At 42.0% G+C, this 27,451-nt stretch overlaps 3 protein-coding genes across 7 annotated transcripts; all 3 read left to right on the forward strand.

Annotated features, from left to right (window-relative positions):
• Nucleotides 1-1,910: 1,910 nt before the first annotated feature.
• On the forward strand, nt 1,911-8,609 carry espnlb (espin like b). 4 transcript variants are annotated; one of them, XM_037082852.1, is made up of 6 exons: nt 1,911-3,095; nt 4,209-4,277; nt 4,583-4,715; nt 4,964-5,082; nt 5,496-5,675; nt 6,382-8,609. In XM_037082852.1, the coding sequence occupies exons 2-6, from the start codon at nt 4,248-4,250 to the stop codon at nt 7,984-7,986; spliced, it is 2,067 nt and encodes a 688-aa protein (XP_036938747.1). In that variant the 5' UTR covers nt 1,911-3,095; nt 4,209-4,247; the 3' UTR covers nt 7,987-8,609. The 4 variants fall into 4 exon arrangements, with proteins under 4 accessions (XP_036938747.1, XP_036938748.1, XP_036938745.1 ...); XM_037082853.1 differs by having other exon boundaries at nt 1,911-2,922; XM_037082850.1 differs by having other exon boundaries at nt 4,209-4,715.
• Nucleotides 8,610-9,004: 395 nt separating this feature from the next.
• On the forward strand, nt 9,005-16,962 carry rab6bb (RAB6B, member RAS oncogene family b). Its single transcript, XM_037082856.1, has 8 exons — nt 9,005-9,223; nt 11,859-11,917; nt 12,601-12,654; nt 13,118-13,223; nt 13,308-13,419; nt 13,557-13,650; nt 14,181-14,247; nt 15,858-16,962. The coding sequence occupies exons 1-8, from the start codon at nt 9,154-9,156 to the stop codon at nt 15,920-15,922; spliced, it is 627 nt and encodes a 208-aa protein (XP_036938751.1). The 5' UTR covers nt 9,005-9,153; the 3' UTR covers nt 15,923-16,962.
• Nucleotides 16,963-18,013: 1,051 nt separating this feature from the next.
• aire (autoimmune regulator) lies at nt 18,014-23,772 on the forward strand. Of its 2 annotated transcripts, XM_037084429.1 has the most exons (13): nt 18,014-18,238; nt 18,465-18,639; nt 19,435-19,581; nt 19,795-19,860; nt 19,939-20,091; nt 20,188-20,321; nt 20,417-20,538; nt 21,000-21,069; nt 21,369-21,500; nt 21,630-21,751; nt 22,376-22,454; nt 22,555-22,653; nt 23,451-23,772. In XM_037084429.1, exons 1-13 carry the CDS (start codon nt 18,092-18,094, stop codon nt 23,532-23,534), a joined length of 1,530 nt encoding a protein of 509 aa, XP_036940324.1. In that variant the 5' UTR covers nt 18,014-18,091; the 3' UTR covers nt 23,535-23,772. The 2 variants fall into 2 exon arrangements, with proteins under 2 accessions (XP_036940324.1, XP_036940323.1); XM_037084428.1 differs by lacking the exons at nt 18,014-18,238; nt 18,465-18,639 and having other exon boundaries at nt 19,377-19,581; nt 23,454-23,772.
• Nucleotides 23,773-27,451: the final 3,679 nt, after the last annotated feature.

The raw sequence follows: 27,451 nt of genomic DNA on the forward strand, positions 1-27,451 counted from the left end.
TCTCTTCGTGCGATGTGTATTATTGTCTTCTTTATCCATTTTTGTTCACCTTTCTTACTATGTACCATTTTAAGTAAATCTTACATTATGGGAGAAGAAAGAGTAGATGTTTGTGTTAACTTCTGTGATCCTTATATTATTTTTTTTATATAATCAGTATTGTGCACAGTATCAGCCATCTTGTGGGACTGCTGTTTCCTTATATTGTCCCACCAAGCTGCAGATATGTCTCGACATCTAACAGACAAAAGCCATGAAAGGCTTGTTCGATTTCCAGATTAAACAACTGTAGGAATCTGTTCCCACAATAATGTTTAATCTTATTAGCTGTCAAATGTAATTTGCATGTCCATTTGACTGGGGTGCGCAATGTCAAGAAAGGACTGACTTTGCAATAACGGAATTAGAAAAACCGGATATTGAATTCCCAAATCCAGATCTGAGGCTGCTTTTATTCCTCCCTTTCAGCAAGAAAATGTTATCGTCCATAAGCAAGTGGAACAGTAATGTGGCATCATTTGTAAATATGTGTCACCCAGTAAGTTTTTATGCTGATGAAACTGAAAAAAGGCTCTTTTCAGTATCTCTATCAAATCAGTGATCTCAAAGTAAATTGTGACGGTGATTGGATTTGAGTTCAGTCTATGCTTTTAACAGGCTTGAGAGGTGAATAGACCTGGATCTTTAGAGTCCGGATAGAGAATGCTAGTATTTTGATACTAAAGACAAATATAGCTTAAGTTTACCCCTAAACTATGCAAATCAACTGGCAGTTGAGCACCCAGAGGTGACTTTTGTTGCCATGGTGATTGTTGCTGCCGGTTAGCTTAGCCTAGCATAAAAACAGCTTGCGTGACTATGTCTGAATGTAACAACATCGTATCAAACACCTCTAAATATCTCAATTTAACATGTGAAAAGTGTTTGGACATGGATGTTATTTTCATGTCTCTGAAGATGTTTGGAGGGGACCTCTATATCTTTAGCCTCTAGGTTTTATGACCTACCCACAATGTAACAAGAACAGGCTTTACTTACTTAAAAGTGACCAAAACAAGGTAAATTATTCATTGTTGGTGCGACTACTTCTGCGCAGCACATTATGTTTCTCAGTTGATGTAGCAATGTCCATCATCTCATCATGTTTACCACATAAAGAGAGGAAAAAACGAGACGGTGTTCCTGCTGACCAAGCACCTGAATAAATGGATAACATAACATAACGGTCTCCTCATGTCTGTTGCATAACAGTTTGTACTTTCGCTGAGGGTGAACACATGTGAGACTGTCCTTCTGCGTTTGTGCAGCCTTCCATTATTGATTATGTACTCACCATGTGCTCAGCTGCAACAAGGCCAGTCTGACTAATCCCCTAATAACAGAGGCAGAAATACTGGGCTAGACACAAAGGCCCTGGACTGAGTGAGGGGCAGCTGCCTCCCATCGGGCACTGAGGTTACAGTGGACTATTGATGAACAGTGAGTTTGGTTAGATAAGTGAAGGTCTTTTCTATGGCATGAATGTTGAATATTTAACCATGTGCTGCGCTTCTCTATCTATACTTCTGTCTCGCTGTCATCCTAATGTCACAATGTCTGTACCTTTTAGATCCTGAGTTTACCCCTGTTCAGGAGGTCCTGGACCGGCTGGCCATTATAAAGGGTTAGGTCCCTAAACCTACAAGGTGTTACTTGGATTTTAAGATATTTTGGACACTTATCACCAAATTTTTTACTTCCATCAAAGAGACATAAAATCAGTGTCCACAACTGATACTTAAGTTACAGCTGAAGGTTTATTACCATGTTTTAGCAACGGCAAAGCATACAGCTCAATCTTTTCTCAATCACTATCAATCATCATCAAGAACACCTATTGCTAAAGATCACAACTCAGTATATAATAAAGATTTATCTAAAAGAGCTGTAGCTAGTTAAAATACTTTCTACTGTAGTAAAGATGGAAAGGGTGAAGTCCAAACTTCATGCCAGCAGAGTCAACAGAACTTCAAAGTTCATATAATGGAGGCAATAGTTAAAGAAGTGAGTCAGTGGACTATTGCAACCAATGTAATGATAGTGAAAAAGATATAAATACGAATAAAACACCATTAAAAAAATAGTTTAACCAATGATTTTGTAAAAAAAATAAATAAAAATAAGCACCATTGGCTTGGCAAGGGAATTCACAAAAGCGTAAACTTCCTAGTGTAAACTAGCTATCTGTCAAATTACCTGGATGGTCTCTTGTGCCAGGAAAGGAAATGTTTGAAGAAAAAAAGAAAAGCATCAGCTGTCACTTATGAACATTCTGTCCATGTAAGAAATAGCCAACAGCACGCTTAATCTATAATCATACACATACTGTATGTATTAGCCCTGGTTGCTGTTAGCCCAAGAGTAAACAGTTAGCATAGATTAGAGTGTTAGCAACACATTTTAGCCAGAGATAGCAAGGCTAGCTAGGTAAGTAAAATGATAACAAATAAACAACCACAGAAAGAAAAGGTATATTAAAATGGGTTCTAAAAGATAGTCTAACAAAAAGGGCATTTACTGAGCAGATGAAAGATGTATGTCAATGTTTGCTTGGCCAAAAAAAAAAAGGTGGCTATAACAGCATTAGCTTAGCTGCTATGGAACTGTGCCAGTAAGGGTTGCTATAGCAACAGGACGTTCAGCTGAAGCCTGCAGCTGGTGGCAGAATCGGCTGAAGTAATTAGATTACAAACCTACATGTTGCTCCAAAGCCAAATCTCTGCACCCCAAGAGGTCAATAACTCGTGCTACACAAAGCTGCGGTCAAGCAGCCGCGGATATAGTGTTCCTGTCATCTTGTGTCATAAGTGTGACACACACACCACCTGAGCTCCTGAGGAGGTGTCCAAACATGAGCACACACTCCCGCCTCACCGTGGAACAGTATGTTGTCTCCTACATACATTCACTGAGCTATTGTCCTATACTTCCAGGTGCAGGTCACCCTATCCCACCTCTTTAATTATGCACACTAAGAAGGGCCCCCATCTGAGGTTTGGGTCCAGGCGGCGCTGCTCCTTGGTCTTACTGTGCAGTGGCTGTCCGAGAGGATACAGGTCTCTGGACTTTCTACATAACTATTATTACTTTTTCCATAATTACTGTATTTTTCCAGCTTTTCTTTTTCTAAAATCAGTCCACTTTCAGATTGTCTTTAATTCCACAGTTTCTGGACCATACTGTAAGTACTGCATGCATGCTTAAAGCATTTAGGTTATTACGTATGAAAGAAATTCATAAGCTGCAACATCTAGTGATGTGAGATTGAATAGAAAATGCTGACACCTTAAACTCAAGGGGAACACGAGTGAAATATTGGTATGTGACAATAGGATTTTGAATGTGAGGTGAAACTTTTCTTGAACACAAATAATTATCTAATTTGTGTTTTGGATGGATGGCATTGCAAGTTGCCCCTTTCTTTAAGTAGTAAATTGAATAAAGATAAAACGTCTTGTTCAAGGGGGTCCTCGCTAAGAGTGACAGCAACAGCAATGAGTAGCAGGCAAACAACACAAGGCAACAATGCAATGTTTTAATTGCAGGTCTACTGATAACCTTAGCCAGTAATAGGTGGAATAAAACTGGACTGATTAACAAGCTCAATTTAAAGTATAGAGTATAACAATATCAAACATCTTATAAACCTGAGGTAATGTGAGTATGCTGTATAAAACATTTTCAAAGCCACTAACGAGGCGCACAACTTCTTGCGAGGCATCTAACTAGAAGAAACATCGTAACTGCTCGTGTAGTATTGAGACTATTGTTGCTTGTGAATCAGTAGATTACCTGAAGCAGGATATCATGTCTCTCCAAACTCCCAACACGCTTTCTCCTGCACTCTGTGTGGGCTACGCTACTTTCACTGACGGGGGTCCTGTTTCACCACGTCTTGTTTTTGATCCAAGTACTACAAGCCGCGGCCTGTGTTCTTCACATTGAGCACGCGTGTGTGTGTGTTTATGTGTGTGGGTGTGTGTGTGTGTGTGTGTGTCATCAAGGGGGTCTCGGTCTCTTAGAAGATTACTTTGGGGCCGTTTAAACCTTGTGATGCTCTGTGTCACGTTTCTCTCCCGGACAGGTCTTCCTGTTTTTCTCTTTTGCTCATGTCACCTGGTTGCTGTTCCTGCATATTGCCGTCATTCTTCATCTTGTTTTTTTGCTAGAAAGAGGAGCTCCTGCTGGTTTGAAACCGCCGACTGTGAATGAGCAGAGCCAACATGGAGAACAGCAAGGTGACCACTCATTAGTGCAGGGACTGATATAACAGTAGGAAACTTTAACCCGTCACGCACAGCACAGGTGTCATTAATAACATCACTAATTACTGAAAAGGAGCCATGATTGATAATAACAGCTACACCTGTGCATTTCCCGCAATTAATCAACTACGCAAGACCAATGTGTGACGTGTAAGGGTTAGAAAATCACAAAACATCAGCATGGGAATAAAAGCTCTTCAGGAGGAAAAATGTGGACCTGTCCCTTTAAGCGTGGCTCACCCCTGCTGCGTGTCTGTGTGTGTGTGTGTCCCCAGCAGCCAGTGAAGGAGGTGCTCCCCCTGCCTCGCCACCCTTCTCCACTTCCTGTGACCTCTTCCTCTCTGACCCCTGCTGCCATTTCAAAGAAACCCTCCGCGGGCTCCATCCAGCATGTCCAGGTGGCCTCGTCAGGTGATCAACAGAGAGAGAGAGAGAGAGAGAGCACATATTTGCATTTCATTATGAACACGTTATTTATGAATCAGCTATGTTATTTTGTCACTGTGGATTTATTCATATATTATGTGATTAAATACATAATGGGAGCCACTTGCTTTTTTTCTGATTATCTATATTAAAGGCAGACCACGTTAACAGTAACGTATTTTAACACTGACAGATTTTAAAACTGAATGTTGGACCTTTTGCCTTTGTTACAGTTGTGACATCGTTCCACCATCTGAAGCCCCCAGAGAGGGACCTCACCCTCATGTCCCACATGAAGTCTATGAAGTCCCTGAGGCACGCCGGATTCACTGCAGTCTTCACGGGACAAACGGTGAGCCGGCTGTCCGTAGAGATAAAAATGAACCCTGTTTAAAAAGTAAGATGTAGTTTGTCTACTTCAGACCATTTTTTAAAATGAATGCCCAGCTGAAGCTTCTCAGATATGCACTTGATGGGTTTGTACACAGAGACCACTTAGTATGTTGAGAGATCCAAAGCAGAGACAGACCTACTGGACCATCATAGTTCTGGTTGTATTTAAGACCTCTGCTCATTTTGTAATTGCAGTGCTGGAAACACTGATGTAAACGTTTCAAATAATGGGTTTTGATAGTGAAGCTGGTGCAGAAGTGCTTTAAAAAAATGCAGTCTTTCTAATGACGGGCAGGGGTCGACTCCACTGGTTGCAAAAAGAGGAAAAAGTTTAGCAGTGACACTTTGTTGTGCACTGTTGAATGCTGACAGAAGCTCGACAGTGAGGAGCTGTTGGAGGAGGTGCCCATCGTCGATGTGATCCTCGCTGACATCGACTCCCTGGTGCCCACTCACGATGAAGCCGGCTGCCCCATAGCTGAGTGGAAACGACAGGTGATGGTGCGGCAGCTGCAGGTCAGGCTGCAGGATGAGGAGGAACAGAGGAGACAGGTACTCATCTGTTCTGTTGTATTCTTCTTGACTGGATGTGCGACGCATGAGCCTGTAGGGTGGTATACAAGTATTTTTTAATGCATTTTCAAGGTATATGTAGTGTATATTTTTTGTTGCTTCTTGCCAAGAGTTAGGTATGAAAACCGATGCCACTGTCATGATTGTCTGTTCAATATGAAACTCCAGTTAGAAGCCGGTTAGCTTAGCCTAGCATTCTCCTCCTTCCACTATCTGCCTGTTCCTGTTTTCAAAATCCCTGGAAACAACAACAGCAACTTCCGAGCAACCTACACGCTGAAAAGGGCAAGTTACCCTGACATGAGCAATACTAATGGTATGAACCTAAACAAGCTAACAGCTCTCACCTTTTTACCCTGAAACCAACCAAGACAACTGGGACTGGTTCACAGAAATGCAAACCAGTCAAAGCATTTTTTTCGCCTGAGAAGATAGGCCTGTCCATGCAAAACAACAAGATCTCTAATTAACCACTTTCATCATGTTTGTTTGATTTATACAAAAGCCAAGTGTCAAAATGTCACGTTGTGGTTTTGTAGGGTGCTATTTCTTGGCTGGTCAAGAAAAAGTACACAACACTGTGCAACAATGTGCCTCCTCATCCATCTCTTGGCTTATTTGCCAAAATGTTTCACAAAATAATCTCTCAGGATTGTTTTGTAACATCTCTTTGTCCCTCTAACAGGGCATGGATAATGGCTGCACACCAGTGGATGGCTGGAAGTACTCGCAAACCCACAACGCAGTCCTGGGGCCCTTTGGCGAGCTCCTAACAGATGATGACCTGGTGTACCTGCAGCAGCAGATTGAGACTGTTTCACTGCAGAAGCGCTGCCAGGCCTATGAGCTGGAGCTGACCAGGCTGACCGAGGAGCTGAGGTCGATTTTACCAGATCCAATTGTCAACATCTCGCTGAACAAGGAGGTCCTACAGCAGATGGACACAGAAGGGAAAATTCAGTTCACTTTGCCAGTGTGGTGCAGTCGTGTCTCGGAGATCGTTAAGAGCATGTCACTGCTGGTGGCTAATCTGACCCAAACCACAGAGGACGGGGGTGAGAGGAAGATAGTGGAAGGTGTGATGGAGGGGATGAAGGGTTTGCATGGGGTCAGGGATAGTTTAGGAACTGATTTAAGCCAGGAATTCGAGCAAGAGATGGTGCCAGCACATGGTGAGACCTCTAGTGGATATAGGATTCCCCTTATAGGGATGGCGTCCGCCTTTAGCCATCGTCTAGAGACCAACAGCTACAGCAGAGCGCGGAGGGAGAGGGTGGAGAGAGAGATCCAACAGTCGGGCGTATCTGTCAGAAACCTCAGATCCAACTTTGAAGGTCAGATTGGTGCGATCTACCCCTTCGGTGGGGTTGTGAGAGGAGACCCAGGAATGTTTGGAGTCTCGGCAGTGAACAATCAGAACGCCAACGCAAGCCTCAGCTGTGGTTCGAACAACTGTGATCCTCCAAAAGCACGTATACCTGTGATGGAGACTACCAGCTTAAGAAAAGAGCGAATAGTGGTGCTTTTCCTGAGCCACTGGAAGAAATCTGCATATGCTATTTCAGTGAGAGCGGCGAGGCAGAGACAGGGACAGGAAGCAGTGTCAGGGAGAGTGACAGGAGCGCTGCCCCCACAGAGGATCACCTCCATGTTTCAATTCTGCCAACAACGAGGTGCTGTGGACAAGATGCTAAACTCCTGGAGGAATAAACTAGAGCTCAAGGATGTGCAAAAGCCCTCTTTATCCTTCTCTAACTCTTCACAAAACCCACCTCCTCGAGAAGCCTACTCCCCGGAACAATTCCTGCCAGACGTTGACGGTGTCGCAGTGAGCCACGATAGCTTGACCCTCGACCTCTTCATGTTGGGATACTTTAACATCTTAGAGCAGGAGCTGTCGCCTGAGGAGAGGAAGATGAGGCACCTGCTCTGCTTCGAAGTCTTCGACCATGTCGGCGGATTCCCCTGGGAGGTGGTGAGGGACTTCCACAAGGCTGTTCTCCAGGAGATCCGGGCCGGCAGCCGACAGTGGAGCGACGGCTTCGAGGACATCAAAGTTCGCTTCTTTGGGGACTCAAGACCGTGCCGCTGTCCGTCACCATCACCATCGTCATTGTTGTCAGACTCCAGACTCGTGCCCAAAGTTATAGTTCAAACTGCAACTCCAGATGAGTGTGGCAGTGACACACACATCTCCTGTTTCAACAACGAAGACATTTGTAAATACATCGACCGAAGCTTTGCTTTCTGGAAAGAGAAGGAGGCAGAGCTGTTTGATTTTGAACATTAATATTAAGGTTTTTGACATTTTTACACAAAATCATGGTTATGTTGGTGTGTGTTTACTTTGGCTGACTGACAGGAGTTGACTAAATTCTGTTCTGAAGCATTATTGATGCATCATTATTGCAAACTTAAGCTAACATACCCAATTAATCCCAGTAGGTGACACACAACAGCTTCGAACATGCATCCCAAGAATCCCATATATGTTCTCTTTGAAAATCAAAAGTTGGAAACAAACTTCTATTTTTGGAAACAAACAAACATTTCTAATCATATTAGGTACTAAACGTGTAAAAACCCAGTGTGTCGGTGGCTCTGGAGGAGGCCGGGAACTCTTAGACCGGACATCCCTTACGTAGTCATGTGTTTCCCTGCATTGCAAACTGGATGCTTGGAGTTTAAAATCTAATGAAAGATGCATTATGGGAAGTGAAGGATCCAGACGTTTCCATAAGTTTGATACTAAATGCTAAAGGCATAAAAGTTGGGATTTATTTTATTTAGTTGAATAAGAAGTATAAGAACAGTATCAGAAGTGCAAGTACTCGAGCAGAATTGTGTCTTTTCGAGACTTATATTTCTACATTATAATTTGGGATTTGCAATAAAATAATTGATTAAAAACGACTAATCTTTTTTTGTCATTTTAAATACTTTATATAGTGTTGGGCAGTAAGACATCATATTTTACAGGATCATTTGAAATCTGTAAACTCACTCACTGCCTCCCAAATCATGTAGTGGAGTGAACTGTATGTTTATCTTAGTAATGGAGTGAAGTAGAAGGTAACATTAACTACAAGTGAGTTACTGAAGTAGGCCTCAGCTCCTGTTGACTTTAACTGTTCAGCTTTTGAGTAAATGTACTAAGTTACTGTTAGTCTGCTCTCACTGTAACTGACCAATCTTGAATGTACCTTCATGTAACGCACGTGCACAGGACGCGAGCGACCCGACTTCTGTCTCAGGTCCAGCCCAAAGGTGATGATTCAAATAGGTGAGGTCGCGCATGCGCACCGGCTCGCCGAAATTGACAGGAGGATGCTGAGCTGCATTCCCATCATTCTGTGAGGAGAGGAGGATCCCCCCTGCGCACCCACGACGGAGGAGACGCCGAGCGATAAGAAACATATAAGAGCAAATCCAAGTTTGTAGCTCGTTATCTGCCACCATGTCCGCCGGAGGAGATTTGGGGAACCCCCTGAGGAAATTTAAACTCGTGTTTTTGGGAGAGCAGAGCGGTGAGTCAGTTCTTCTCGGGTGGTGGAGGAGGGAGGGAGGGGAGGGAGGTTTGGGCTACCCTTCCCCTGATATGCGTATATGCTTGAAGGCCATGTATGTAATCCGCGTCGGGGTTTTATTTTATTAAATTTTTTTTTTGCGTGGAAAGTTTCAGTTGAAATGGAGAGGATGTGCTGTCTGGGCTGGCTCTGGGTCGGATTTGACGCCCAATGTGTGACTGAGGAAAATCTGATTAACCGATGGAAGGAAGGAGGAGGAAAAAAAAAAAAAAAAAAGCCCGCATGCACGTAAATGACTCGTGTAGTCTCACCTTTTTTAATGATACGTGAAAAATAACGTAATTGTTGTGAATAATCCTCGAAGATTGCTTCAATGGCTTGTGTGTGTGTGTGTTTTTTTGAAATCGTCATCCCAGCAGGGCGATGTGAGCTGGGATGTTTTGATATGCTGCAGTGACCGACAAAAATACTGCTCAGCCTGTTTTCAGCTTCATTTCACCCACATCTCTCTAACAACGAACACACCTTTTTTTTATGAAGCGATGTGACAGTGCGTGTTTCATATTCCCTCCATCACTCGTGTTTTTTTTTTCAACCCCCCTTCTGTTGGAGGAGATAATAAACAGTCCCCCATGTGTCAGTTCGGGACACACCCTAGGCTTGGCGATGTCTGTAGCATCTCTAAAACCCTCGCAGTCTCCGGGTTCGGTCCCATGAATAATCGAATAAGGGGGGGAAAAAAAACAGACCTGACAGCGCCACGACGTTATTCCTTTTTATTCAATAATCCATCTTTCTGTTCATGGTGGAGGGGAACGACTGTGTGTGTGAGAGTGTGTGTGTGTGTGATTTGATGTGATTGTTGCACAGATGATTCGGGAGGTTGGCTGATCGATAATGGTTTCAGCCTGAATACGTGTTCAGACATCAGACAACCCAGAGTGGCAGCAGATGAAGCCTATATGTCATAAAAATACAGCAGCACAATGCAACAGAATCAGGCCCCTTAATGTGACAGCAGCCTGGCCGGTGTTTGTGTTGCATTGTGATGCTTCAGTGTGTGTGTGTGTGTGTGTGTGTGTGTGTCTGTGTGGCCTGTACTGCAATGTTGCTGTCCACGGTGCTGAATCGAGGCCTGGCGTGGCCACTGCCCATCGCTGGCTTCAGAGGCGCTGCTGTCTGCATGAGAGCCCCGGAGGGCCTCGCTGGAGAAGTCCTGTCCTCGCTCATGTGTGGATCTGATTTGAAAAATAATAATAAATGGAGCTAAAGATGGTGCTGGGTGGGATGTAAATAACAAAGAAGGCTCACCTTCATCCCTCCAAGATGTCACCAGCGAGCTTATGTGCGCTGATAAATATCTAATGTGTTTTGTGTCTCTGTCTGCTTAACGACGGCCTTGTGCATTTTTCAGGACACAACTTCTCCGCTCGTGTTTAACGGCGTTCGTCGTCACAGTGAGACAGAGAGTCGAACCGAAGCAGGTAGCCCGCTGATTGATCAGTCGCTTCGACAGGAAATCAAACCACGGCCGTCTTACGATTGTATTTTTATTAAAGTCAGTATTTATAGGGGACGAGTAATGTGTAAAGCATGGGTCGATGGCACATACCACACCATTTGTAACCAAAGGCAACATCTGCATTTATGCAGTAACACAAAACTCAACAAGAATCTATAAACAAAACACATAAATTATCAAGAAAATATATGCAAAAAAGCATAAAACACATACACATACATAGATGTAAAACTCTATCAGTGTTTCAAATCGTTATATTGAGCAGAACTGTCACCTGTTCTGGGGATGAAGCTGGAGGATTTACCTCTTTTCTCTCTTCTGTATCCCTGTAAACATGATTCCTTTAGGATTTTCATCACAGCTGATCAAATAAAACAAGGCATTCGAAGTCATGAACTCGGACTTCGACAAATTGCAGCACGCATTCTCTCAGTTTTTGGACATTTCATGGACTCATTCGGTTAATCCACCCGTCAGTAAAGTGATTGACGGACATGAGTATGAAAATAATGCAATTTTTCAGCCCTTAGACAATGAAATGTCATTCTTGTGTGCGTCAAAATGTAGTTTTAGGTCACTGACATTTTCATCAGTGTAAAAAAATGCGGCGTTTCAGCAATAAGTTCATTCGATTTACTAAATCTGTGTCAGATACTGATGTTAGCTTCAGTCAGATCCTACAACGTTTGAATCTGTCTCATAAACTTTCTTTTCAGAACAAGAAATGTGCGAAAATGGAAAAAGCACAAAAGGAAATTATCACGTGTCACCATTAGAGACATTACCTTTAGAGAAGCAAAACTTTGAGAATATGTCAGAAGATTTCAGGGTTATTTTCTTTCCTATTGGGAAAAGGACGGCTGTGAAGGCTCTTATTAGTTTCGACTCTTCATGTCACAGTCTAACGTTGAAATTCTTGCCTAGTTGTTGGTTTGATAGTGATGATTACAGTGGTTGAGTCCGATTGCGACATTGTCGTTGAGGAAAGTGATGGACGACCGTTTTCATTGTGTTGACTCTACTCAGGGAATCTTGTTTTTCATGTGTTGTGTTCATATGATTGTCTACGATCTGATCTAACCCACCTCTGCTCTCTGTTCTCTGTTCTTCCAGTGGGGAAAACATCTCTCATCACTAGATTCATGTATGACAGTTTCGACAACACATATCAGGTGAGACCCAGAGACAAAAAGATCAGAAAATATAGAAACTTTAACACATTGTAATGCTTGATAAAATGTCTGCCTATGGTTAATAACTGTTAAGACATGTTGTCAGCTCTAATACCACTTTTGTTTGGTTCAGTTATATTTTACAAACTAATTCTCTACCAGTCATTCTCCTCAGAACAATTGGAACAATGGGACTAATCACACTGTAGGTCTCATGTATATATTTAACCTGTATGGCACAATAGTGACTGATTAACAACTGAATAATATTACAGCGAATCGCCTGCTTGATATACTAATTACAATCAGGTTCCATGTAACATAAGTTTGCATAAATGATTTTGTTATTTGAATGCTGTCAGTCATCAGATGTAAATGTTAGCGGAGCAGTATTCTCAACAAGGAAATACAAATGATTCTGTCCATTATAGAAGTCAGGTACATAACAGGTCTGAATGATTGCGCCCTGAGGGCAGAACAAATGAAATTAGTTTTTCAGTCTGATTCAATTTCTGTACTTATCGGCTCTCTCTTTTTTTTTTTCCTCTGAATAGCTTTTTGTATTTTGCGTCATGTAAACGATGGTCAGTCAGCCAGCAACAACAGATGGTGCAGGGAGACATTTAGCCTTTAAAGTCTGACGATTTTTTCCCCCCCTCTCTTTTGTTCTCTCCTCTCCACAGGCGACTATTGGAATAGACTTCCTATCAAAGACGATGTACCTGGAAGACCGAACAGTAGGAAAAACCTTTAGATTCTCCTTTTTGAAACAACTCACACGTTAAGACAAATTCATGTACTCGCCCTTTCATTTTAGCCATGTCAAGATCCACGTTAGAAAATGTCCCCAATTTCCACTGTTTTTTCACTAATCCTTGATTTGATTTGCTTAATTACTGCTCTCTTCACAGACTAACACGATTACCCTAAGGTTATTTCTGGTAGCTTTGGCGCTTTGGCTTTTTCCAGCCATAAGAAGTCAAAGCCTTTCCCGTGGATCATCTACTTTAGCTAGTGTTAATACTACGTCTTTGTCAGGATATTATGCTCTGTCAGCCTACACATGCTCTGATACTGGCTTATCCCGTTGGGTGCATACTTACAAAGCCCTTACATCTGTATAGTCTGCATGTAGTGTGATGGTTGATGCTGAGACTGCTGCTGGAGGTGTGTGTGTTTTGTGTGTTTGTGTCAATGCAGGTAAGGCTGCAGCTGTGGGACACTGCTGGACAGGAGCGTTTCAGGAGCCTCATCCCCAGCTACATAAGAGACTCTACAGTAGCTGTGGTCGTCTATGACATTACAAGTGAGCGGAAAACCTGCCAACTGTGCTGTTTTGACATAACAAAAGACTGGATTGAATGGTAAAATGAGAGCCTTCCCTCCACAGATGTGAATTCATTCCAGCAGACCTGCAAATGGATTGATGATGTCAGGACAGAGAGAGGAAGTGATGTCATCATCATGCTGGTCGGCAACAAAACAGATCTGGAGGAGAAGAGGTGAGCACGTTTGCGTTCAGCCGCAGTCAATGTTTTCTTAACCCGAAAGCATCGACCTGTCGCCGTTGAATAAATTAGCCGGCGGCGGCGCGATGCTGAAGTCTGGCCCCCCGTTTTTTTTTTTTTTCCTCCTGCAGGCAAATCATGATCGAGGAAGGAGAGCAGAGAGCCAAAGAGCTGAACGTCATGTTCATCGAGACCAGTGCCAAGACGGGCTGCAATGTCAAACAGGTGATCCCTGCAGTTTCACCATATTTCGCAGCATTTTGGGCTTCAGTTGCTCTCAGCATTTCTGCCACTGCCGCGTCCCTCCAAGGTGTCGAGTCACCAGCGGGGATGAATACAGTAAATAAGTGTAGATACGTCGAGGGGTGTGTTAGATGAGGGTGCAAACTTGACATCATAAACTAATTTACAAGTACGCGATGGAGGTACTTATATTTGTATGTCACTACAATTATGAGGTTCTTTTATAAATTTTCTTAATACTTTTATCCAACAGCTGCAATTACTAGTTGTATGATTTTACATAGAAAAAAAGATGATATGGATATAGAATATGATTCATTTTTCTATTTGCAGATACTTTTGCCTACGTAGTACATGCACAATGAATGCAGGACTTGTTACTTGTAATGGAATGTTTTTACAGTGTGGCTTTGCTGCTTTTACTCGAATAAATAACTGCTTCCCTTCCTTTTCTCCTCTCTGCGCATCTTCTCCCCACCCCCTCCCCCCTCCTTCCACTCCTCTCCTCCTAGCTGTTTCGTCGGGTGGCAGCGGCCCTACCCGGAATGGAAAGCTTGGACGATGCAAATCCTGAAGGCAGTATCCTTTGCAGCCGCTGTGACTCACTGTGTCGACGGCAAAAAGAGCCAAGAAAGAGGCAGCTTATTTTTAATCTCTTAGTGGTTGTTGGCGCTGGTACAAACAGACCGCCCAACCTACTGTCTGCTGAGGCATTAGCCATTAAACCTTTTCTGCTTAATAGGGAGGAAATGCACAGAACTAGGAAGACTGTGTGGATGCACAGGTGTAGCACCACGTAGTGGCTGTCTGCGAGGTGACATGCACTGCAGGCGTGATGGATGTTACATAAAAGAAAGCGAACGACTGAAAGGAGAGATTCTCACAATTAACACATGAAACCTCGCAATGCTGCTCCTCATCTGTAGAAATAGATACACAGACAGCACTTGGCTTCAGATTACAGTCTGAAAATCACATAGGTGTAAATATTTAGTTCATATTGCATCATTAAAACACGCACTGGGTAGTTATTCTGGACAAATATGTACAAGGACAGTAGGGAATAAAGGGGTAACATCGTTGTGTTGTAAATAAATAACACTGTGCAGAAAGTTTTATTTTAATTATTGACAACGTATTTATTATTTACAGGTCACAGTTATATGATTACATGGGAACAAACAGAATAGGTGAACAGTGTTAATACAAAACTGGAGCATTATTGTTGCTTCAGATCAAAACATTAAGCTGAGCTGTGGCTATAAAATAGTTTTGTGTATGATTTTAAAATGATGTAGAACGGGAATGTAGTGTGGGGATTTATTTTAGGATTATCTGATGATCAAAACTGCTGTTCGGCTTCAGTTAGAGGAAAAAACATAAATGCTATTCTTTATTTTATGTGTTTGTCTCAGAGGCTATGGACTTCTTTGTCTTGTATGTCAGATTATTATAAGGAAATTCCATCAATTTTAAGTCAACTTTGGGAATTGGTTGGGGTGACAAAATAAATAAATAAATAAATAAATCTGAAGGTGCTGATTTAGAGAGAAGTGAGCTTACCAGAGCTTTGTAGCTCGCTAATCATCTGTGCTTGAGGCTAAAGGCTGCTGATACTGCTTGAAAAACTCTTTTAAGGAGCTTATACATATTTGCAACAAAATTATCTGTGTTTTAGAGACAAAATACACAAACTGTGAGGTGAGCTATTCCCCACTGGTACCCCCTCAATGGTGCACTGTATGCACAAATACATAATAGTAATAAGCATTGCAACATCAACATCTGCTACTACTAAGGTAAATTATGTACTTGTATGTACCCAACTAAATTTGATAACTTTATTTTCTAGTTATCCAGCAGTTAAATGATATATAGTTGTTAAAATAAGCTCCACCTTTACCAGCTACAACATTAAAGTGATGATCACATACTGCAACAATAATAATACCATATGATCATTCATTATTCTGACATGGGTCATCCTTCATAATGAGCACTGTACTTTAGTTTTTTATTTGAGCATATATTGATGGTAATACGTTTATACTTTGTACGAAAATGAATATTCAGATGACTTTTACTTGTGTGTTCTGTACTGTAGTATTGCTACATTACCTTGAGTGGCTACAAGTTCAAGCACTCTTATCTCTGTTCACCTGACTTTTCCTTAACCGGACAATTCCCAGTGATCGACATCAAGCTGGACAAACCGGCAGAACCTACTGTCCCCGAGGGCGGGTGCTCATGTTAATGCAGAGCTGAAGTCGGACAGCTCCCTTCACACCATAGGCTTGTTGTGTTGCTTACTACTGGTTAGCTTCCAGTTGACTTCTCTAATTGGATATAGGATGCGGGCCTTGTATCTGATTGGACAAATCAAATGTTATCTTTCAGTCTTGTTCAGTTGTAAAATATTGTATACTTTGTCAATATGTAAGTGACTGGAGGAGAAACGGGAAGAAAAGAAAAACACAACAAAAACAAATGTTGAAATGAAAACGAACAAAAAACAGTTTTGGAAAAAACGATAAAGGGGGAAAAAACGGGACAACCAACGGAATTCTTTTCGCTGTTATGTTTTGTATTTTTTATATATAAAAAGGGAAAGCACCAAAAATGATGCCTAAACAAAGAAGGAGAAATAGTGGAGGGGTCGGCCATTTTTTCCAAGATGGCCAACCACGTCTGAATGTCTGCAGCACGCATGCACGCTGATCTGATCTTTGACCTTTGACCTTTGACCTTTGGCCTGCCCTCCAGGGTCTCCGCACTCTGGAAGGAGGTTGACTATCTTAGAATGTTTTATAGCATCTCTCTATAGCATCTCATGACAAAATGTAACTCATTTGATATTCCCACAACGAGTCAACTTCCAGTAGGTTCACCTAACAGTAGCTGTGAAAACGTGGCACTCTATCTCTCTATGGGTTTAACTTTTATAGAACAAAATGTACTGTGGTTAAAAAAAAAAAAGAAGAAAAAAAGAAGTAATAAAAAGACGACTTACTATCACAACTCCTCCCCCTCCCTCCAACCACTTCCTCCGCTTTCCTGTCCCGTCTTTCCTCTTTAACCTCTCTCCTCTCCTGTCTCCCCCCTCCCTCCATCCCGGTAATACACATATAACGATCCACTGTAATGCACTGCACTGTATATAATAATGTAATATGTATGTTGTGAACGTCCCTCTGTAGAAGTGGTCCTTGTTCACCAGTATGAATAATGTAATAATGTTTAATGATTAATAAATTACAGATTAAAGGGCTTCACTCTCCTAACCATCCACATTTACCTGGTAGCAAAATGGTCTAGTACTTTACGTTGGATTATATTTATGGTTTTTCAATCAAAACAATTGTAAAAGTCGTGCGTTCACGTTTCTTTTACAATGAACAAAGTGACATAGAGGATGGCACGTTTTTGGTGATATTATAAGGTATTTATGTCTTCAATCACATGATGAGTCACATTTCAAAGAAGTAATTAAAAGAAAATGTAAAATAGTTGCTAGTAACAGTAATAAATGGCATGTTTTTAGTCTATTGTCATGCTTTACTATGTGAAAATAGGGTTTCTCATATTACAACTGGAGAGTTTAATGTAAAATATATCTAACATAGGCTTTAATTTTCTTAATGTTGCAATTGAATAGCCTGCATCTTAGCTAACATCAGTAAAATGAGGGATAACCCAGACACCATCCTGTTACTGATAGCTAATGCTAATTGTTAGCAACGTTAGCCTCTCTCTGTGACTGAAATATATTGTATCTCCAGAGTGATAAAAGGCACAATCAACAAGCCATTCAATTAATCAATGAATTGTTTACAGTGTTCATTTCTGCCTGCCTATTGCACAATTCCTGAACTCCCTGTGGAGTCCGTGTCTGAGAACCTGATAGTTAAGGGGAAGTTGAAGTGGAAAGAACCTTTTAAGAAGGAAACTGTCACTGTGACGTGTCGGGTCGCTTGCACTCAGCCCTCCCTGATGTGAGAGGACAGGTATTCCCCTGGATGGACAGCATGTCATTCGATCCCCCTGAGGGGTCAACAGGCGGACGGAGACAGTTAGTGCTGCTGGTGGACGGGTGAACTCTGCAGAGACAAGAGGTCAAGGATGGCCTCGCTTAACGGGGTGAAACCTTCATTGTGGAGTTTGTGAAACTCACAGAACATATGCAACAGTGATATTTATTTATCAAATAAGAAACTTTGGAAGATATGGAAGAAAACCTGAAAGATTATTTAAAACACACGTGATTCAAGACACCTACATGTCAGTCAGCATGAACCATGCACCTGAGCTGTATTTCCTTCATTGAGATGGACACACCTCTTCCATCCCAAAACACCACTGGTATGATCTCAGGTGCTCCCAGGTTCTGGGTCACTTTGAATCTCATTCACGCCCGAAGCACATCATGTCCATTGTGGAAGCTTTTAGGGACACGAACCTTCGCTCTCTGCTGAGGGAGCTGCGGACCGACATCGCCATGGCTGTAGGCGACCCTTTCCCTCTCGTCTACGGTCTGGCAGACAAAAACATCATCAGTGACCAGCTGCTGAAGGTAAGCGGGTCAATTTTTAGTTTGTTTGCCTTTTAAACTATTTTAATTACAAGCATTTGCATTAATAGATTGGATCTTGTTTTGTCTACGAAGTCAGATGGATTTTTATAAAGATTTGTCCCATTTGAAGGCAGTGTTCGCCATCGCCATCTGATCCTGGAATGCCTTCTTAGATTATCGGTACAGAATTAATTTATCTTGTGATTTTTTCATTTTATTTTCATAGGACACTTTGGAAAGGGAGGGCAGAGAAGGGATCCACAAGGCCATGTACTCTCTCCTGTCCTGGCTGTTGGAGCAGAGCAGAACCACCATCCAGGCTTTCTGGAGCAACTTGTCCAAAGACTACAACCTGGACAGCTACCCCAAACTGCAGGCGCTGCTCACTAAACTGCACTCGAGTATGTCTCGTTCACCTCCATATTTCTCTGTTTGACGATTCCAATTCCAACTAAACAGGGTCCTTGGCCCAGAATAGACCCAATTAACTTTCGATACAGACGTGTATAAATCCAAAAATCTAGGATGTTTTTCTCACTTTCTTTAACATTGCAAGACAGGATGTTTTCTGACGTTTTAAGGTAATGTCTCAGGGAATAAAGCATGTATCTTGATGAAAAATTAAGGCATATTAAGGTGGCTGGTACAGTTTGATGCAGTTCTTAATAAAAAATCCAGATCTAGTGGATTTAACTATGTTTTCATGGAGGGTAGTGTTTCTTCAGCAGCTGCATGGTAACAAATAGGGATAGAAACTGGCAACTACCACAAATTTGCAACTGTGATAATGGGAATTCAGAATGGTACCAACAGTGATCAGGCCTGATTGGATTAAAAGGGGGTGTATGCGCTCTACTGAAGGTCATATAGTTATGTCTGAAACAGAGGAAGTTAAATAGGAAATCTAGGAATTGAGCATCTTAAGCTTAATACATAAGCGTGTGTAGAGCTCAAGAGGAGAATAAGATTTAATTTCAAAGTACATTTCCTGTTATTTAGATATGTTACACTATCCAAACAGCTGAATAATTTGTAGGAAGTAGAAACTAATTTTCCACCACAGCCTGATCCATCCTCCCTGTCCTTGTACTTTCAGGACAGAGTTCTGACTATCACAGACATGAAAAGACATTTAAGACATTTTTTTTGGATTATGAGCTTGTATTTATTCATCATTTCTGTCTTTTTGTTGACAGGACGGGTTGCTGCAGGTTCCCGAGGTGAGAAGAGATCCTCTGGAGGCCATAAATCACCTCACAGCAAGAAGAGGAGCCACGACGACAGAGTGACAAACTCACGCGATCAGCAGCCGCAGTATCATGCCAAGACAAGCGACGGACCAGGTTTTATTTCTCATGACACATCTCTTCTCAGTTCATCACAGTGGCCGCTACAGCCTGTTCTTCAGACCTTTTTGCCCTGCCAAGTTTCCAGAGCGAATGAAATTTAAACCGGCAGCACAGACGATTAAGAAAATGTGGCAATCTGTGAAAAACAAAAGCAGAAGTAATGATTGATAGTGAATAAAAAAAAATATGTTCCGATGTTTTCTCCAGGTGGCAAAGTGAAGCTCTACAGAGTGAAGAGTGAAGCTCCAGCCCCACCGCTCACATCTGGAAACAGTAACTTTCAATCAGACATGTTTTGAAATATAGACAGAAGGTGCCTGAATACTACAAACACATTTAACTTTTGTTCAGGTGTTCAGCCGGTGTCCTCCTCAGTGCAGATTCCAGTCACTCTGTCTTCCTCCACCTCGTCCTCCTCTTCCTCGGCTAAGCAGCCTGTCAGCGATGAGGCCAGAGAGAAGCTCCTTATCAAGCAGGTGTTTGGCTCAGATGATAAGTCACTAGGTGAGCATCTGTGTTTTTAACTGGTCACAAACATTGATAAAACTGTCCTGTATCATCAAGGCCATTAAAAAAAAAAAGTCTTTGTCGTGTCAACAGGAAGTGCCAGAAAGTGCATAAAAGTCGGCGGGGAGTTTTACTCCTGTCGTCAGTCAGAGGAGACAAATGAAGCGTCCAAGTCCAACGCTGCCACGAAGACGTTTCACCACAGGGGGGAGACAACCACAGACATGGTAGACCATCCACTCACTCACAGCCACCTGATTTTGAACGTGTGTGTGTGTGTTTGCTGTTTGTCTTACGTGTCCTACATTATCTACATGTTGAGGTTCATTATAATGATGATGAGTGTGCGGTGTGTAAGGACGGAGGGGAGCTGATCTGTTGTGACGGCTGTCCTCGAGCTTTTCACCTGACCTGCCTGGACCCTCCACTCACATCCATACCAAGGTATCCATCCGTCTGTCTGCTGGTGTCATTTCGTCAGTATATACTGTGGGCAGCTGGGGGGCGCTGAGGGCTCGTTTTATACACTGACAATGACTTGCGGGACATTCATGTTTCCTGCAGAATTGCAAAATTTAACACAATATTATAGGTCACATCAAGTACAGTCATCAACAGCAAGGAGATGATGAGATAGAGAGAAATCCACCAGACTCCCTTAAAAAATTTCTGATTTTCGTGAGTTGGTGAGTTTGGAGAAACTTTATAAAGATGCAAAGCGCTGTTTCTGAGATTTTTTTCACAATTTGGTCTTACTTGTAAATTCGGCATATGTTATAGCCTTGTTTATGGGGATGCACCTAGTTCCTGCATCCATGACTGTAGGCGTGTGTGTGTGTGTGTGTGTGTGTGTTCAGGGACACCTTGTTTAAAGAAAGTTTCAGTGTCACATTTATAACCCTCAGTGGTCCCTGGCAGTGTGAGTGGTGCAGTGGCAACAGAGTGAAAACCGAGTCGGCCCAACTACCTTTACAAGTAAGTATATGAATGATACAATATGATACTGATCATGCTGAATATGTACATGTATATATTTGTGTTTCATTTCTGTTGTTGAATGAAGAAGCCATCACTGAATATTTTCAATTTAAGATGCCTTTTGTTGATTGTTGCAGTATTAGAGTGATGAAAATAACTGTCAGCGATCTGTTTCCTGAAATAATATGTAATACATCTCTTGTAATTTCTTTCTTCTACATTTATGCAACTTTTAACTGATCTGGAAAAGCTTATTCTCTGGCATGATATATATATTTATATTTTTTATATTCCAGCCCCTCATTGCCCAGTCTCAGCAAACAAACACCAGTGACTCCATCACAGACGTCTCTTTCTTCTCCTCGCTGTCATCCTCGTCTCTCACGGGCGCCACACCTTCTATAAATGGGACCAGTGGCAGAAACCAGGTACAGACTCAAGGCTGTTTTTCTTATCTCTCCGACAGCCGACAGCCCTTTGCACATTTTTGCTTTTTCTTAATTTTGTGTCGCAAAACTGTCCTGTTTGCTAAAATCTGTAAAAAATGTTTGACGCAGTGCTCGGGTGGAGAGCTGGTCAGTGTGAGGGAGGTGTGTGGTGTTTGTCACCTCGCGGGAGGAGACCTGACTCACTGTCTTCAGTGTTTGGGGCGTTTCCACGCACACTGCCACTTCTCCAGGTGAGACATCCAGCCCTCACTCCTACTCCTGTACACCCATAATGATAACAACATGTATTCTTTCTGCTAATTTGATCCTAATCTCAGCCTCAAAGTGATGCGCATCAGTGTGTTCCTACTGGCAGAGAACTTCCTGTGGATTCCTGTTTGTGTTTGTATTGATCAGCGATGTGCATTAAGGGTGTGTGCTTACGGTGATAATCATGCAGCTAATGGTGACTAATGGGTTGTAGATGGAGATCTGCAGCAGGGTGTACAGTTTAATGTGCACTGTACATGAGGATCGATGATTTTAAAAAATGCAACAAAAAAAAGAGATACAAATGTGAAATGAAACCAATGTAAATCCATGTTTATTTGTGAGTTTGACTGATGACTATTAGATTTCCTTTCAAAATAATATTACCTCACTTCTGTTAAGCCACATGATCTAAAAAAGAAAGTCTGTGGATGCTGGTAAGGGAGCCCATGTCCCTTCCAAAGGGTTTGGTTTTCTGTCTGAAATGGTCTGAACCGCTTCCTCTGTAATCCCCTTGTGTGCTGGAAGTCACGTATTGATTGACAGTAACGTTACACACCGCAGAGAACAGTCTGACTCACTCACAGCATCCCTGTGTTTGCTAGAGGCCGATCCGTCTGCCTGTCCTGCTCCAGGCCCTGGGGCGGCTCTGCGGAGAAGGAGGCTGAATCCCGAGGCTTACAGGTGTGTCTGCAACCGTAGGAAAGAAGGCCTGTGTATGTACAGATAATATATACATTATCATGCGTCATTATGCTAATAGTAATCTCTGCTGTGTGTCCAGCTCGCCCCAGTGCTTCAAAACACACTGGGTCACGATCAGAGCTCCTCCGTCCCCGAGCCCGTCCTCCATAAAGATGAGCTGGACTCCATCCTGGGAGACGTGAGTGAGGCTCAGTTACACGTCGATACCGCAGACATGATATGAATATGACCAGAAGCATGTCGGACACAAGATGGCCTTGATGACCGAACAATAAGTGATCAGGAGTGTTGTTTGTGTTGTTGTCTTCTTCTGTCAAGTGAATAATTATTTTTGTAGTTTTTCACATAAGTATAATTTATTATTGATGATTGATAAATACAAATTTTTTTTACATATCCTGTATTTGGATGTAGATGGATTTAGAGCAAAATAAAAGCTTGTGCAGGAGGGGTAGGAAGCTTAAAGTTATTAGTGAGACCTCTGCTAATAATGCAAGGAACGATGAACATGATGGACATGCTCTGAACAGAAACAATGAAGGCCAGAAAAAGTAACTAAAAAATCAAGAAAAAAAATAAAGAAGAAGAAGAGAGAAGGAAAAAATGTACTCTAGACTGTATAGAGTGTTTTCTCATTCACTAATGTTACAAATTTAGTTGTTAAAGGGCTTTGCTCTCCCTGTGGACATGTGATCCTGAGGATCAGACTGATCAGGGCTTCATCTTTACCTCATCCTTTATTTCACGCAGAGGAACTGTGGCTGTGCTGACAGAGCGACCTAAAAACCTGACAAAATGTTCCCCCCCAACTGCAAATATAACCTGATATGATATGATAACTGCTGTAATCTGGTAAAGATTGTTGCTACGTGATATCACTGTTGTCACTGACATCCTGCACATCTGCCAGATGATGTCACCTGGACTCTGATGCTACTATATTTTTTTGTCCTCCTCCTGCGGCGTGTTTCTCAGCAGGGCTCCATCGATGGCATCTTGCAGTGGGCGTTCCACAACATCGCTCGGCCTCTTCCAGACTCTCAAGGATGCTACCAGTGACAGAGGGACAGAGGATCGGTCCCGTTCGAGCTCAGACATGGCTAATCAAACAGAGATCCCTGAAGTGGGGATTATTTTTCTCATTTCATGCTGTATCTAAATGAAACGACTAGTAGTGGTCGGTATTAGATTGAACGTGGAACTATTTATTTTCATTTTAGATTTTTGCAAATTTTGAGACTGATGGTCTTCATGTACAAACTGAAAAATTGATTGTGATTTTAGAAGTGATTTTACACTGAAACACACCATAGTGACAAATAAAGCTATCATTAGATTTGTTTCAAATTGAATCTGTGATTTATTTATTCATTTTTTTAATTTTGCTTTTTTTAGAATAAATAATATCGCACAAATTCATGAACTGATGAGTTGTGTGCAGTGTCTTTATACTTCCCGTGGACATTATGTCATCTCAAAACACATCTATGTTTTCGACATAAACAAAAGAGTATTTATTTCACTTTCACGTGGTTATGGGTCACCATGGAAAAAAATCTTCTGACCTTTCATCACCCTTCTCCCATGTGCAGTGCACCCTATGGTCCCCATTAAGCCCGGTGCAACCAGCCCTCGTACGTGCTGGATGTATTTGTTAAAAGATAAAGCTCTTCAAACTAGATTTCAAGATCAGGCCCTCTACAACACATGGCCTCTGATGATGTAGGACGTGCTTTGGTTGATGATGCACTTCAGTGGTACAAATTTGTCATTTATCAAATAAAAAAAAAAAAAATGACTGACATGCTGTGATCGAGGGCTCCCTGAGGTTTGAATGTCTCATCCAGTTGGTAATACATAGCTGTACATAGGGTTAGCAGGATGTCGTCTTTGAACAAAGGACATTGCAAAGTTGGAGCAACCTAAGGTTTTTCTGACCATCCTTGTGACCCCAGTGTGTGTGTGTGTGTCTGTGTGTGTGCGAGTGTGTGTGTGCTATCGTCACACCATAATTGTGTAGGACACGGGGTCAGCACTGATGTGGGAGAGCTGGCAGTGAGCCTCCTCTGCTCAGGCCAAACTTTTTGCTAACTTGGCCAAACAAACTCCACGCTGTGTTTTTGTGTGTGTGTGTGTGTGGAGAAAAAAAAGTGGGTAATCATAACAATAAAAACTGCAATAAACTTTATGTGTACAGCACTCAGAACAAAGTTACAAAGTGCTTGACATGACTGAATCAGGATTAAATCGTCTCAGGACTGTGATGAGGCAAAATAGATGAAAACAATAGAAACAATGAAAAAGATATTGGACACATAGCAGTGTTCTTAGTATTAATAGAAATAAGATAAGTGATTAAGGAATCATTTTAAATCAAACTGGTAACCAGTGGAGAGAGGCTGGAGCAGGACTGACTTGATCCTAAAAGCCAAGCAGCTGCGTTTTGTAACAGCTAAATGCTTGAGATTATTTTTTTGGCTTTGCCCTGAGTAAACTGAGTAACAGGAATATAACCAGGATGATTGAATGACCTTCTTGTGATCGGGTCGAAGGAGAGAAAGGACCTCATTTTGGAGATGCTCCTCTTGTTTTTTTTTAAATAAAAGGTAACTGTCAAATACTACACCCAGGTTTCTGGCTGCAGGTCTCACATTTGCAGCCAAGGCAGCCAAGATGTTGCTGTAAAGTAAAGTTGGGCTTTGGAAGACCAAGATGAGCAGTGATTTCAGATCTATTTCCCCTCAGCTGGAGAAAAATGTATCACTGTCATTTCTGACAGACGTGCACATGTATGTGCATACATCTGCAGCGGTACGATCAAGAAAACGCAACCGTCCATGCGTGCACGACGACGAAATAAACGTCTCTCTCGCTGTGTGGGACCTGCAGGAGGATTCACATTCACACGTTACACCAGATGGTTTCAATATGATGAGGTTTGCATGCTGAGAAATGCCTCTGTTTAACAGGAATTCCTTGAAGACTATCACTTAGATGTGGAATGTTGTTTTTGTCATGGGATTCGAGAGTTTAAGCATGACTGCCAGAGGGATGGAGCTCGGCCAGGCAGCACACGGATTCTTCTCCCCTCGGTATTTGGTTGCCATGGCTCCCAGCTCCTATACAGACCCAAAACAGAGGATGAGAAACATGCACGTTCCAATGTGTGTGTGTGTGTGTGTGTGTGTGTGTCCTTCTGTTTGTTTATGAATCCCACTTTCTAAATGGTTCATGAAACATCCTGCATACTTGAGGGCTCTGTGCCCTTGCAGGGAAAAGCAACATCACTGACAGAGAGGACAACCGTTTTCTTTTAAGTTGTGCCAAAAACGAGAGGGAGCATGTCAAACAACTTTTATTGCAATGAGTTAATAAATTGGACATTAATTTTGGATCAAAGTGTGTAAAAGTTAGCACTGCAAAGCTCTGTCTTGCAGTCCTAATGATTTGCACAAAAATCATCTTATATAATTCCTTTTACGTTGTAGGTCTCAATCATGACAGCGGCATTACTATCTCACAACTTTCTCCTGGTTCTAGTTGCATACCACATGAGAGACCACATGGAAAAACTGATAGATCATCCCAACAGCCCCCCTCTCCTCTCAAAAAAGAAGAACAGGCGAACGCGTCCTCCCCACTAGGTGGCACCCGTCTGTGACTGGTGCAGTAAACCTGTCAGATGGATCACAGTGTGACAGGAGGAGAAGTATTTCCTTTAACAAAACAATGCTTGTGTTTGTAGAAAAGTGGGAATTGCCCACATTTCATGAGAACAAAAGACGCAAATAAAATTGCATAACACACAAAAACTATATTGAGCATGAAGACAGTGTGTTTTTATCATCCTTAAAGGGCAAGTGTTGGAAAGTAAGTAAGTATATTTACTCAGTAATTCACTGAAGAACAATTTTCAGAAATGTTATGCCACTTTATTCCTCTTCTTTGCACAAAGACACTTTGAAAACAATGCAAGTAAGATTGACAGATGTTCTGCTGTCGTACTGCTTACTAGAATCATATCTTGGTGGAAGAAATGAGCAGAGCCTTCATTTTAACAGAACCTGTCAGAAGTACAAAAAAAGACAGTGTGAGTACAAAGAAACTGCAGCCCACTACCCCAGCAAACGCTTTAACCACCAGGAACTTCGTGAATGAGCCAGCAGAAGCACTTTAGATACATTTTTCTCCTAAATCTTCTATAAAATTTAAATCATGACCGACATTTACTTGTTAAAGATCTCGATGCATCTTACACAGACTATACCTGACATATGTCTCTCATGTACATTTATCTATCAGGAGAAAAGCAGTTATCTGTCGCGGTATCTAGCATTCACTGATCTGAGTGCGAAAAAGGATTAAAAGCTTAGACTTTAGACTCTGTCAAGCAGACATGCATGTATATGAGAGAATTCGATGTATGATTCTTAGCTCATCACCGATGTTGCAGCATCTTTTTTCTCTTATCTTTCATAGCTCATTTCCTGCAGCGCTGCATTCCTATATGATGTCTAATGGGGGTAGAAAAGTCACAGAGGTTATCTACAGTATGAGTGGAGTATTGGCTAATGTCTCTGTCATCACATAGGCACTTTCACCTAACACTACTTAAATAGGTCAGCATCTCAGAAAAATGTGCAACATGTACTGCACCCCCTTATATCATCAAGAACATTGATCAAACACTCACATAAATGCGCAGTTAGCTTGGCTTGGCGTAAAGACTAGAATTAAGGAAATCAGCCAGTCTGCCTCAGCCCAAGTGGCCTACAGCCCCTAAAAACTCACTAATAAACATGTTTCTTGTTAAATCCATAGAACCACCTCACATTCAAGATGACAGCTTGGTGCTTTGGTCGCTGAGTAACTTCTAGTAACTTCCTGTAGTCTTTGCTGGTTGCCTAATAGCTGGTTGTGGCCACGAAACAGTCCGACACATGACCCCCCCCCCCCCCCCCCACACACACACACAC

This window comes from Acanthopagrus latus, chromosome 21 (genome assembly GCF_904848185.1).
Source record: "Acanthopagrus latus isolate v.2019 chromosome 21, fAcaLat1.1, whole genome shotgun sequence".
Taxonomy (NCBI): domain Eukaryota; kingdom Metazoa; phylum Chordata; class Actinopteri; order Spariformes; family Sparidae; genus Acanthopagrus; species Acanthopagrus latus.

Coding starts and splice junctions, on each gene's coding strand:
- aire (XM_037084429.1), top strand. CDS start 18,092: ATGTCCATTGTGGAAGCTTTTAGGGACACGAACCTTCGCTCTCTGCTG. Junction 19,582..19,794: donor CAAGACAAGCGACGGACCAG/GTTTTATTTCTC, acceptor TGTTTTCTCCAG/GTGGCAAAGTGAAGCTCTAC. Junction 21,501..21,629: donor GGACCAGTGGCAGAAACCAG/GTACAGACTCAA, acceptor TGTTTGACGCAG/TGCTCGGGTGGAGAGCTGGT.
- espnlb (XM_037082850.1), top strand. CDS start 4,514: ATGTGGACCTGTCCCTTTAAGCGTGGCTCACCCCTGCTGCGTGTCTGT. Junction 4,716..4,963: donor TGTCCAGGTGGCCTCGTCAG/GTGATCAACAGA, acceptor CCTTTGTTACAG/TTGTGACATCGTTCCACCAT. Junction 5,083..5,495: donor CAGTCTTCACGGGACAAACG/GTGAGCCGGCTG, acceptor GAATGCTGACAG/AAGCTCGACAGTGAGGAGCT.
- rab6bb (XM_037082856.1), top strand. CDS start 9,154: ATGTCCGCCGGAGGAGATTTGGGGAACCCCCTGAGGAAATTTAAACTC. Junction 12,655..13,117: donor TGTACCTGGAAGACCGAACA/GTAGGAAAAACC, acceptor GTGTCAATGCAG/GTAAGGCTGCAGCTGTGGGA. Junction 13,420..13,556: donor ACAGATCTGGAGGAGAAGAG/GTGAGCACGTTT, acceptor TTCCTCCTGCAG/GCAAATCATGATCGAGGAAG.